The sequence below is a fragment of the Fukomys damarensis genome, unplaced genomic scaffold, assembly GCF_012274545.1.
Source record: "Fukomys damarensis isolate Sample0158 unplaced genomic scaffold, DMR_v1.0_HiC HiC_scaffold_37, whole genome shotgun sequence".
In the NCBI taxonomy this organism is placed as follows: Eukaryota; Metazoa; Chordata; class Mammalia; order Rodentia; family Bathyergidae; genus Fukomys; species Fukomys damarensis.
The window spans coordinates 29,907,899-29,922,000 of NW_022900949.1; the positions used below are offsets into that span (position 1 = coordinate 29,907,899).

The 14,102-nt window shown below is 33.6% G+C and overlaps 1 protein-coding gene across 1 annotated transcript in view; it reads right to left on the bottom strand.

Annotated features, from left to right (window-relative positions):
* Positions 1 to 14,102, bottom strand: part of Itfg1 (integrin alpha FG-GAP repeat containing 1) — a 233,971-nt gene that overhangs the window by 98,502 nt on the left and 121,367 nt on the right. Inside the window, exons 9-10 of the mRNA XM_010617261.3 lie at positions 12,417 to 12,511; positions 10,085 to 10,257 (exon numbers count right to left, since the gene is read on the bottom strand). Of these exons, the coding sequence (XP_010615563.1) occupies positions 10,085 to 10,257; positions 12,417 to 12,511 (268 nt within the window). The remainder of the gene's footprint in view (positions 1 to 10,084; positions 10,258 to 12,416; positions 12,512 to 14,102) is intronic.

The window sequence follows — 14,102 nt, forward strand, 5'->3', positions numbered from 1 at the left end:
ACTGAGGCCCGAAGTTGAAGAGGCAGCCAACTGTATGGATGAGACCTTGTCTAGTTTCCCCAAGAGATTCTTCAAAAGAAGAAAAAAGGTTTGGGTTACAAAAAGTAATGTGGTATAGTATATATATTTTTTATTATTTGTTAAGTTTATTGGTACATTTTAGGTGTACAATATGATGACATTCATCATTGGGAGTTAGTACCTGTACATTGTATGTCTTGGTTCTTATTTTTACTCCACTCCCCTGCCCTCCCTTCAACCCCTCCATCATCCTTATTTATAAAAATTTTCTGTTTTTTCCTTTTCTCTTATTTTCTCCTTTCCCTTCTCTCCCCCGACTTCCCTTTGGAACTTTCCTTCCTATTTCACATTATCTATTATACATTTTGGTCATCATTTACACTTTCAGTTTCTCACAGCAGAGAAACTATTTGGTATTTACATGTGTGTGTCCTATTTCTTTAATGGTATAGGATATTTGAAAAGAAGAACAAGCATAAATAAAAAAACATTGTTAACTGTATTAAAATAGGCCATTATTCTGGTTCTTTATTAATTTTATAAGAAATTAATTTTTTATTATTAGTAGTATTAACAATCACTTTTAAAAAAATGCAGGGACTGAACCTAGGGCCGTTGTACTGATGTACATGCCCTGTCCTTTAAAAATTAAAAAATTTTGAGATAGGGTTTTACAGAGTTGCTAAGTTGGGCTCAGACTTCTGATTCTTCTACCTCAGTTTCCCACAGTGCTGGGGTTACAGGCATATACAACCACACTGTGCTAACAATTGATTTTAATGGTCAAAGTCTGTACTCACATTTATTTATAAGTCAGAGAAATTTGAAATTTATCTTTTAAAATGTCATAAGCATTTCTCTCAAATACTTTAGTCAACATGAGTGCTGTCAAAGAATAGATACATCTTTTATTTAGCTGTGATAATTTTGGTCTTGTTTCTTTTTGGCAATGTTAATGCGTAATACATATATTAAGAAATATATTTTTCCCGGGATTGATGGTGCATGCCTGTAATCCCAGCATTCGGGAGGCTGAGGTAGGAGGATTGCCATCAGTTTGAGGTCAGCCTGGACTACACAGAGAGTTCAAAGCCAGCCTGAACTAACAGGGAGCTCTTGTTTCAAAGAAAACTAAAAAAAGAAAGAAAGTAAGAGCAAAAGATATTTCTTTCGTTTTGCTCATAAAAAAGAAAAAAAAATAAACTCTGCTAACAGAGATCTATTATTATTTTTATAATTCACATAGAAGACACTGAAAAGTTACCTACTGTTGCTGTAAAGGGAAAAGGTTACAAAATGAGGATATGGAAAAGTTTGGAAATTTTAAGTTACTTTTTGCTATTATCATTGATGTGCTAAATATCTGAGTGACGTCTGTGTCAATGGCCCTCATTTGATAGTACTACTAAGTATATGTATATGAAAGCATTGTATATACAATATTGTGTACCTATTAAAGTATTACTGAGAAGTTTTTAAAAAGTACATGAAACACAAAGAAGCAAGGGCTCATGAAATCAGACAAGCCACTGAAAATGACCTGAACATAGAAGCATAAATTAAAAGTATGAAAACAAATGAAGAAAGCTTAAGGGATTATAAGAAACTGTCAAAGAAACAAACTTTTGCAAGCTCCAAGAGGAACAAAGCAGCAGTGTTTTTACTTTCATTTTCATTACAACACTCTTCACAATATCCAAGAAATGGACAAAAATTAAATATCCATTGAGAGTATAATGGATAAAGAAAATGTTGTTCTGCCTTTAGAGAAGGAAGTTCTCCAAAACTGGACTTATACGCAATACTATGAGATGAACTTAGAGGACATTATTTTAGGTAAAATAAGCCAATCACAGAAGGACAAATTATGTCTGGTTCCACTTAAGTTACATAGGTAAAGTAATCAAACTTATGGAAACATAACTACTTCTTTTTTAGTTAGTGAGTGTCCTTTGCAAGCTGTCAACAGATTCCACCCTTAAAATATGCTGATCTGACTAAACAACTTAGGTTTGAAGAAAAAGTTTACCTTCTATGCTTAGATTTACATGTTTGAAATTTTCTAACACATAAAGTGCTCCTTGGGCTTACAGCTGGGGAATAAAAATAATAGACACATCAGTCTTACTCTGCCCAATAATCTGTGGAGCCTATAGCTGTAAGGAAGCTACCTACTTACTGCACACCTTTTGGAAGTAAAGTAAACATTCATATTGTGACAATCTAGCTTAAATACAGGTTTATTTATAAGTAAAGCCCGAGAAGGGAAAGGAATGGTGTTTCACTCAGTGCTCACAAGAAACCTGTGGGGTAGGTATAACTACTTGCATTTTATTGATCTAGATGACAGGTAGGTTAAATAACTTGCTAATGAAAACAGAACTACCAAGTGGCAGCACTGCCATTTAAACTGAAGTACGGAGCTCATGTTTTTCCAATCTCCCTATCTTCAGCTGCATTTAGAAATAAACTACATTTATGCTTATGTGAATTATAATGCAGTGCAAAGTAGTGCCATGTGTTTCATAATGTACTGTTTCCTAAATTCTTTTCAGCATAATTTCTTCCATAATATTGAAAAAGAAATTTCTATTTGTTTTCATATATATACATGAATATAATCATACATATATACATACATATACACACATATATATTGTATATATATTATATATATGTTTTAGGTTCACAGCAAAACTGAGCAGGAAGGACTCCCATATATCCTCTGTGTATACACTGCCTCAACATACCCTGTAGAGCACTACATGTGTCACAACTGATGATCCTATACTGATACATCATCACAGAAATTCATAGTTTAGAGTTCATCCTTGGTGTTGTATATTTTATGTTTTTTTTTTTTTTTTTTTTGGAGATCGAACTCAGGACCTTGCACTTACAAGGCAGGTGCTGGAACCACTGAGCTAAATCCCCGGCCAAAGATTAAAATTAGATCCATATCTCTCACTGTGCACTAAACTAAAATTGAAATGGATCAAAGATCTAAACATTAAAACAGAAACACCAAAGCAGCTGGAAGAGAGGTTAGGTGGAACTCTTGAAGACATTGGTGTAGGAAGAGATTTCATGAACAAAACCTGTCGCACGTGAACTAGCACAAAGAATACACCACTCAGATCTCTTCTTATTGAAAAGCTGCACAGCAAGAGAAACCACAAACAGTGTGAAGAGACAACCTACAATGTGGGAAAACATTTGTACCAGCTGTTCCTCAGACAAAGATCTACTACTATCTAGAATATATAAAGAACTTACAAAAATCATACCTACTAAATTTAAAGACCCTATCCTAAAATGGGCATCTGAAATGACGACATTTCTCAGACACAGAAGAAATAGCAAATAAACACATGAAAAAATGATCAACACCACTGGTCATTTGAGAGATGCAAATGAAAACAATGCTGATATTCCACCTCATCTCAGAGAGAACTGCTGCTATCAATAAATCATCCAGTAACAAATGCTTGCAGGGTTTTGGGGAGAAAGGAACTCTTCTCCAGTGTTGGTAGGAGTACAGAATGGTACAACCAATGTGGAAATCAGTATGGATATACCCAACAACTAGGATTAGAGTTCCCATTTGACCCAGCTATTCCCCTGCTGGGTATCTTCCTAAAAGAATTAAGAGAGTCATACCACAGCGATATATATGCACCCATATTCTTAGCAGCACAGTTTGTAATAGCCAGAACTGGGAAACAGCCCAAATGCCCATCAAATGGAGACTGGGTAAAGATGTGGTTTTTTAATAAATGGAGTACTACTCAGCCATAAATAAGGAAAAACTAGAGACACTTATTGCTAAATGGATGTACACTGAGGCCACATTTGCAAGTGAAGTAAATAGGGAACACATATGTAAATATCGAATAGTTCATTTGCTGTGAGGAACTGAAAGGGTAAATAAGAATCCAAATGCATAATAGATAACGTGAAATGGGAAGAAAGTGTGCAAAGGGAAGGGGAAGTTGCAGGGTTAAGGGAAAAGTATAAATATGAGAAAAGTAAAAAATAGAAAAAAAGACCTTCCACTTGGAAACACAGAGATTCAGTCACTTCCTGTGATCAGATAAGTAATAAACTGTAAAGCCAGCAACATGAATCTAGGCTTCACAGTACAAGCTCTTATCCACAAATGTGCCTTTTGGTTTAAAATGAATGGGTTAAATTCTACCACTGAAGCCAGCAACTCACATATTCAGTATTTTTAAAGGGTGCTTTAAACAATTTTTTAAGTGAAATGCCATATACCAACTTCCATTTATTTTTATACATCTCTTCCCCATGATGACTTACAAGATCTTCAAGCCAATATTAATATTTCATATATATTTGGCCATTTGGGTATACACCTGTCCAATACCTCACATTTTCCAGCAAAAAAAAACATGAAAGAGTAAATACCTGACACAATTAACTAGGCAAAATGAGAATCTGCTGGAAATATTTGTTGCTCTGAGGTTAAGGAACCACACACCTGTTTGATTAAGAAAACCATCCTTACAACACAGGATGATTTTAAACTTTTAAGTACAGTCTAGTACACTTAGCCTAAAAGCCACTAATTAGGTGAGGAATAGCAGAGGTAAATCACCAACTTATGCCCTGAGCTCACAGGAAACAAGTTTCCAGCAACTCAGGCTCCTGTTCACTGGTTCTCACAAAGCGTGCTTCTCTGGGCGGGGCAGCCTGGTGCTTCAGCTGAACCCAGGTACCCTTCTCTTTGGCTTCCTTCTTTTTCTGATCATTTTCCTTGACACATTTCAGGAAGCTACCTTAACTCTTCGAGTGTTTAATATGCTCAGTATGAACATTCATCCTCTTGGCAAAGTTATCTTGTCCTTAACTTGTTTGTTTACAATAAGGCCAACAACATGCTGAGTAACACTGTAGAGTTTTCCAGTTTTGTCATGATGACTTGTGTGGCATTCTTTTTCAACAGTACCCATTCTCTTGATGTCTACAATATCACTCTTTTTGTAGAGTCCACATATGTTGCCAACAACCCCGTGTTTTGTAAAAGGCCTAGAGACCGTATGCCAGGTTCCCCTTCTCTTTCCCTTTGTGTTTGTCATTGTGGCAAATTACTGAAAGATGGCAGTTCTGGCCAAAAGGCACTTATTTGGTTTTCAAATTCCTATCAGGTAACCCCAACCTTTATCTTAACCTATGGCTTCCAAGATTCATCTTTTTGTTTGTCTGTTTTGTTTTGGCTTTGAGACAGGGTCTTGCTCTGTAGTTCAGACTAGCCTTGAACTCACTATGCACCATGCATGAGGCTAGGCTGGCCTCAAACTGGCACTCATCCTCCTGGCTCAGCCTCCCAACTGCTGGGATTATAGGTGTGTAGCACCATGCCTGGCTGTCATCTATGTTTCCTTAGTAATTTAGCATATCTTTTAAAAAATTATTAAGTGGTAGTAGTAAATAAATACACTATAATTTGCTTATCTGTTTTCCTTTTGATGTATTTCTGATGTTTCCAGAAATGATGAATAAAAGTACAATGAACATGGTTTTATTAGTGGCACTACACCTGCCTCCCATGTGCAAGGTCCTGAGATTGATCCCTGGTACAAAAAAAAAAAAAAAAAAAAAAAAAAGAATATCAACACTAAATATTGGTAAAACTATGGAGCAACTGGAACTCTCATACACTTGTTGATTGAAATATAAAATGGCACAATCATGTTGGAAAACTTCTGTAGGAGTTCCACTCCCACAATCCGGTAATTCTATGGCTAGGTTATGCAAGAAAAATGAAATCTTAACCATCACAAACCACACACACACACACACACACACACACACACACACACATCAACTAATAAAACTTTTATAAATTTATCATCTCAGGAGATAAGAGGGGTGGCTCAGTGGTAGAACCCTTGCCTAGTATGTATAGGCCTTGGGTTTGATACCCTGCTTTGGAAAAAACATCTGTTAGCATAATATTCAATGAAATAAACTAAAGTAAAAATGAAAATACATCTGAAGAAAGGAAAGCAGAAAGGAGTAAAATACAAAAATAGAATATTCTTAGAAATTACCACTGAAAATAAAGGTGATTTTTTTGGAATAATTACAATAATTAAAAAACATGGTCATAGGCCAGGGATTTAGCTCAGTGGTGCTGCGCCTGCTTGTAAGCGCAAGGTCTGAGTTCAATCACTGGTATCAAAATAAAAACAAAAACAAAACATGGTCATGAATGAAATAATAAAATAAGCCTTTATCAAGTCTAATGAAAACCAAAAAATAAAAATATATTAGAAACATGAGAGGCTACAGCTACAGATTGAGAAGAAACTAAAACAAATACAACAAACAACTTTATGGCAATATATTTATAATCTAATTATTAATTAAAATTGATTGCTGATACAATGAATAATGCTTATTTCCTTTAGAATTAATAGAGCCTGAGAGTGTTTTTCTCTAATAACATATGTGGATTCTTTTCAATTTAGTAGAGAATGAAGAATTTTAATATAAGGGTTATTAGGGTAGAAGAATAAACAATCTTATTCCAGAAAAAGAGTGAAGTTGGGGTTATTAGATGAGTGAAGGTTACTCAACATACCAGTGTGAGTTCTTTGATGAGAATGAATTATTGCCTAGGACAAGATTTCAAAACATATTGTGGAATTCTCATTTTGTCACACCATCTTAGGCTCATTTCTCATTTCAAGTCTGAAAGTTAGCAATGTTCACTAAATACTATGATCAGGAATAATGTAAAATTAAAAGTCAAAAGTCTGCTAAAATAGTCTACATTGTAAAAATCGATTTAAGAAAAAACTACATGTTCAAATATTTCTGGAGTCTTCATAATAAGTGCTCAGTAGACAGTAATGAATTTTATTAAATTTAATAATGAAACAAAGATGATTCTTAAATTCAGTACTTTTTAATTTTGAGAAACATGTGACAAAAATAATCCTCCTGTAATAATTTTATAACTCACACACAATTTGTTAACAACTCATGAATGAAGTTTCTGGAGTCATTTATTAACTAAAGATTAGCTAATTGTTTTGATTGTAAGATATAAGAATGCAGGCTATTATATTAAAAATAGGCTATGCTTCTCTGTAACGTTTAAAATGGTTTGGATACTAATATGGTACCTGACATAGCTAAACAATTTAAAATGGTTTGGATGCTAATATGGTACCTGACATAGCTAAACAAGATTTATTTTGTCAAACTACTAACAAACATTTCTTGGCAAATTATGCATGGGATTTTTTTTTTTTCACTGCAAATGAGGAAACTTATTACATTTTCCATAGCTATGTATATCTTTGAAGTTTGGTTGCCCAGAATCATGGAACAAATTCTGCAACCAGAATTATGGAATTCTTTAAGTTCTGAACTGTATACATTTTGTTATTTACTTAAGAGTTTAGTATTAGAACAGTGTCATTTTGTCTTTCATCTCACAAAAAATACATGTTCAAAGAGTAAGACAACATGACTATACACAGAACATGACAGTGAGCAAAGGCAACTGACTAGCACAGGGAAGACCAGAGGAAAAGGAACCAGGGCTTTCAGTCTGTGCTGCACATACGCAGAACCACTTATCTCTGACTATGTTGTTTAGAGCCACTCGCTGTCTCCATAAAATGTCAAAGTAAAGAGCTTCCTCTTTTAATATGATTTTAAAGGTTAACTGATAGATATTAAAAAAATAGAACCCCAAATAATTGCCTTGTCAAAACAAAAACAAAAAACCTTTTCAACAAGTTAATTCATGGTTTTAGAATTTTTTTTCATGATATACATGTTATGGATTTTATTTTCATCTATCTAGCTGTTCCCTGATTTTCAGAATATGCAGAAAAAAGGAGACAGATTTCTCCAGGTGGCAATCCATTCAAATTAGGAACATCAACCCAGTAATAATTCTCAGCCATACAGCAATGTGGAAATCAGTTAAAAATTAGAAACTGCTTTTTCAACAAAAATAAATTCATGTAGGAAATATTCAAGTGCACATGTCTTTTCTTATCCTAGTTTCCTAAGACTTTATTATGCTGAATTTTTCTAGACACACATTCCTCTTTAGTAGAAGCCCATTATTCATCTAGTGATTTGACAAACACTGGGATATATCCTTCAGTTCTCAGTTATCTAAATAGAACAGAGAAACTCTGGGATTTAAACAGCTGCTTTTATAAAAGTTTCAAAACTTTTATAAGAAAGTATGACTGTCTTTGGTGTCTATGGATAGTTTCCTGTGTAACTATGGCATACACTGCTTACTTAGCTATTGATATATCATTATAACTAAAAGATAAAGGAATCCATGTTAAACATTTGAAGGCTTACAAGAGAACAATGTTAATACTTTTTAAAGGCAAAATACAAATTATTTAGATGTTATTCTAAAGGATAAGTATAACTTTAGTGAATGTAGGATACAAGTTGTTATTCTTTTGAATAGGTCTAATATCCAAAATACAGAAATATTACAAGTTCCTTTTTAGGCCACAAACAATGTGGCACACTTACAGTTCAGGCTATTCAGGAGGCTGAGGCAAGAGGAACACAGGGTTGGGGCCAGGCTAGCCAAGCCTTAACTCGAAATACAAAACAAAAAGGACTGAGATGTTGCTCCATAGTATAGTGTGAGTGGACTGAATTCCCAGTACGGGGAGTGGGAGATGGACAAGAAATAGATTACAAGTATCACCCCATATCAACATGATGACCATATCTATGGAGAATTCTGTAAAACAATTCAGAGGCATTCTGTTTTCAAGTCAAGGTCCTTAGACAAACTTTAGTTCAACTTCCCCATGAGTCTTTTTTTTTTTTCCTGGTACTGGAGACTGAACTCAAAGTCTCCACAATGAACACCCTTACCCCGTATTTTTAATTTTGACACAGAGTCTTGCTAAGTTTGTAGATTGGCTTGAACTGGTGGCATTTCTGCCTTAGCCTCCCAGAGTGCTAGAATTACAGGTGTGCAGCAACATGACTAACTTGCCTATAATATTCCATAAATATTTTAGGGGCACTCAATAATGATACATTTTTCTACCAAAAACAAAAACAAAAAAACAACAACGAGGTTTCTAGATAATTTTTTTTGGTGTTAAAAGCAATAATGAATCTGATTTTTTTCTTGAGAAGTTGTACTGCATCATAAGCTTTTATAGCGAATGTGGAGCTGAATAATTACTAATTCTAGATTCAACAAATTGAATAATACTCAGAACAGAGATATAGGAGCAAGAAAGTATAAGCAGATCCAAGAAATACAGCTAAAGGTAAGTAAGATGAGTAAAATAGTAAAGTATTAAAACTTAGGAATAGTCTTCTTTATGGAATCTGCTAAAGATTCTGGCTAAATGTAACTACTGATTTACGAACTAGTACTTCTACTTAAAAGAAAAAAGAGTAATTGCAGCTTTCAAAATCCCTAGTAATATCATAAATCTGTATTTATATATACACATAGCATCAATAATCATGTTCGAATTTCCTATGCCATTACAAAATACCAACAATGAGGTAATATTAACTGAAAATAAAATCCATTATGTGCAGATTTTACTAAATCAATAATTTACTTTTACCTAATTTATGCCAGAAGCACAGTTATTACTTTCACTTTACAGTTGAGGAGTTTAGGTAATTTGTCCAAGGCCACAAGAATGGATAGTAGCTGGACTGAGACTAAAGTTTAGGGTCAGTTTGTATCCACCATTGTCATAGGACTCAAATATAATTGGAACATTTGTCTTTAAAATAAATTTGATGATTAAAGATCCAGTTATAGTGAATGAAAAATCACTTTTTTACTTTATCTGTTCATTTCTGTTCTACAGTAAATAAATGAAAGTATAGACATTCTTAAGTAGTTAGGGAAAGCTCAGGGATCACAGATAGAAATAGGAACTGAGCTCATTATCATGGTCCTTACTTGAAGGGATAGTATCATAGTACCATATGTAGATGCCAATCAGTTACAATTGCCATATGAAAATATTTTACTAATATGTCTTTTGTGATTTAATTTTCATACCTTCCTGATGTATTCTTTAGTATGGCAAGTGCGTCTGGATAGCCATCCATGTTGTAGTCTCCAATATGAAGGGTAATTGGAACTGGAATTTCAGTTGGTCGTTCTTCATGCACAAATGGCACGAAACCCCAGAGTGTACCCTTATTGCTGAAATCTTGTAGGACTGGAACCCACTACAGATTAAGAAAAAAACATTAGATTTCAACAGTTATTTTTAAAAATTATTATTTGCAAAAGAAATGATCCATTAAAATTTTATCCACTAAGAAAATCATTATTTCACGTTACTTCCATAATATGATAGATAATTATTTATTTTGATGAACAGGTGAGTGATACTCAGGGAAAAAAGCAAGTTGTCCTTAGACGTTATCACCAGTCATCTTTACTTGAACTCAGTACCCACAGCTATAGAAGGCTTTTTACAAACTCACAGAACCTCAGGATTGAACTGATGATGTAGTTCTCATGTAATTGAACTGCCCAATTTAAAATGTGTGTCAAGTTTGAAGGAGACAAATGGCAATGTGTCTTGTACTGTAATACATTTAAAAAAATAAAATTTATGTCAAGTAGAAACACAATCTCAAATGAATAATGTAAAGAACTAGAACAAGCTATAATATCGTCTAACACTCTACCCCTTCAGATGGACCAGTTTAGGAAGAATACAATGAATCGCTCTTGTTTCACTGCTGTACCTCTTATAAATGAAGAGTTTTACTATCTATTATTTAATTTAATTAATTATATTTACTTTAAAATAACCTAATATAACATTAAAAATCTGAAGAACGGAAGTGATGGCATTAAAATTATAGGTGCGCCCACAATTAGCTAAAAGCACAGAAGTGGGCACACAACCTGGAGATGTCTGAACAGAAGCAGGTAAAATGAACTTAAAAGGCCAGGCCAAATGGGCCCAAAGTGTTTTTTTTTTCTTTTCTTTAAACAGGTAATTCATTTTTTGTGGCTACAAGTAAACCATATTAAAACAGCATCTTTAACAGACAGATTTAATGGTTTAACAAGGAGAATTATCTCTAACATTTCATAAGGCTTTCAAAGAAAGTACAACATGCCATAAAAAAGGGGAAAAAAGCCCAACAACAATAAAAATATATTTGCAGAAGATTAAAAAAAATACCCTGCATTTTAAACTAATTTTTCAATCATCCTTCAAGCAAAAAGTATTATTTTATATATCAATGAGATGTTTTATTTCACTTATCTTGGAAAAAAGTGCTGGCTTTATTTTAGAAAAAGATGGGAAATTTCACAAAATATTGTTATCAGAAATTTAGGTGTAGAATTTATTAATGAGGATAACTGACTGGAAACAGCATTTCTATTAAGGCAATTTATTAAAGTCTAAAAAGTAAAAAGAGTTTTTCATTTACTATGACATCCATAACAGTTACAAAAGAACTGCAGCATTTATCTTCCTTGAGAGCAATGTCCATGTAATTAGAATATATTCTTATGACAGCTTGCCATTTAAAGATAGGATATAATTACTAGGTTTATTTATACCTATAAATGAATAATGTGGTGTTACTTTACCTAATGTTTTAATTGAATTCAAACTAAAATAAATTTCAAGGTTATATAATTTATGAGTATAATGGTCAAATGATTTTAGAATGCTGGGCTTGCAGGCATGCCTGTAATCCCAGCATTCAGGAGGCTGAGGTAGGAGGATCACCGTAAGTTCGAGGCCAACCTGAACTACGTAGTAAGTTAAAGATAGCCTGAACTGCCTAGTGAGACTGTCTCATAAAACAAAAACAAAACAAAACACCAAAATGATTTTAATGTGTTGACTATAAAATTTTAGTATAAAATGTGAAGGAATATAAAAATCAACATGCCACTCTATAATTTATTACCCCCCCACAAAGAAAACAAAGCTGTTTAAGCCTACTACGGGCATAACCTACCATTCACATATTAATACTCTAGTGTAACTCTCAATCATTTATATATAAGATATAGGTAAAAAATCAGCATGCAAAATGAAATAGATCTACACACCACAAATAAAAACAAGGTTAGCTTTGAAGATAGATATAGCGTTTTTTTATATAATCAGTATATTTTATTGTATTTCTGGCATATAAAAGACTAACAATTCATTTAATTACAGGATTCAGAATGGGGTTTCTTCACCAGAAATGACTATAGCAGTACTTTCTGAGTAAAATATAGATTTAATGATTTAAAATGAGATCAATAAGCTGAATTTTTCTGATTCTTCGATGTCTTTCCTAAACTCTAAAGTTTTTTCAAGTGCACAACTCTTTTTATATTAAAAACAAAGGCACTCACACACCTGTTTTGTTCCAGATCGTACTAAATAGATGGTACTTTTGTGGCAGCTTTTGTCTTCACAGCCTGGCAGTAAGTGATCCATGTGTCCATCTCCATCTGTCAAGAGAAACTTCAGGAGTCCATTTAACAGCCACATAATTAAGTGTTAACTTACGGCAGGTTAAAGTTCCTATTCAAAGTCTCCATTAATCTGGATAGAATCAAAGAATTAGACACAATGGCTTTATAATGATGATGACTCACTTTTTAAAAAATCACAGGTTCTTTGCTACTTATACTCTTGACCATGTTTTGTTTTAAAATGCAACAATTTCTACCATTAAATATTTACCTAGTGTTAGAAAAAAATCTTATTTTGAGCTTTCCTATTAAAATCAACATTTTTACAAAATTGTGTACAATTTTACATAACTGTGCTGGCAGGAGCAGGAGAAAAATAAGCACGTCAATAGATTACTATACAGTCTATTTCACACATGAGACTCTTATCTTTATACATTAAGTTTTAGGTGCCATTTGTTCAACACGAGTTTGACTCCAACAGTTATAATGTTCTTAGCACTCTGGCTCTCAGAATGCATTAAGTTTTTATCAGTAAAAAAGCAAATGAAGGGAAATACAGATTTTCTTTACAACTGGCTTTTTTTGTCGTTGTTTGTTTTGTAAAACTGTATAGTATTTTGCAAATATCTCTAGAGGTGAGACTACTGAGGAACCTGCAGACAGTGCCTCTTGAGCTTCTCTTTTAATCTACTGCCCTCACCACCTGATGGGGTTTACAGATTTTTGATGACCTGGAGCTAAATCTCTTAATGTGAACATTCACAATGGAGTAGTCATAGCTTTTAATTTGGGAGCCTGCTTTTTATGTTGCTTTAATTACTGATTTATTTGCTATGGTTTATAATATCATTCAATTTATGCCCAAGGTAGTATTTATACTAAGAAAGCAATAAAATAATTACTAATAATTAAATATTCTTTACTGTACAGGTTTACATACAAAAAGAAATACATAATTATAATAAACATAAAATCTCCAATACTGCATATTCAAAAGCACAAAAAACTGGCCTGAGTGGGATATAAATATAGCCAGTGGAAGCTGACTTCAGCAAGGAAACAGAGATTTAGGGTTTGGTACTTTTTAAATAATTCTTCAAGAGGTTTTCAGTTTTTTTTTTTCTTTTTCTTTTGATACCAGGGATTAAACTTGGGTCCTTGGGCTTATGTAGCAGACGGTGGAACCACTGAGCTAAATCCCCTGCCTGAGGTATTCAGTTTTTTTTTTTTAAATTTAAATTTTGAGTTTATTGGTACATTTTAGGGATACAGTACAGTTACATTCATTGTTGGGATCATGTACCTTTACATGGCAAGTCTTGATTCTCATTTTTTCCCCTTACCTCTGCCCTCGCTTCACCCCCTCCTCCTCTCCCCATCTACAAACACTTTATTTTCCTCTTTTCATTCTCTCACATTTTTTTCTTTTCCCTTTTTGTTCTTCCCCTACGCATCACACCTTCCCTACACCTTTAGCTCCTTTCCTCCCATTTCTAAATGTCAGTAATCTTATTAGAATCTTATGCATTGTTGCAGAATATTCACACCAGGGAAACTATTTGGTATTTACACATGTGGGACTTATTTATTTCACTTAGGAGTATATCTTCAATATGTATCCATT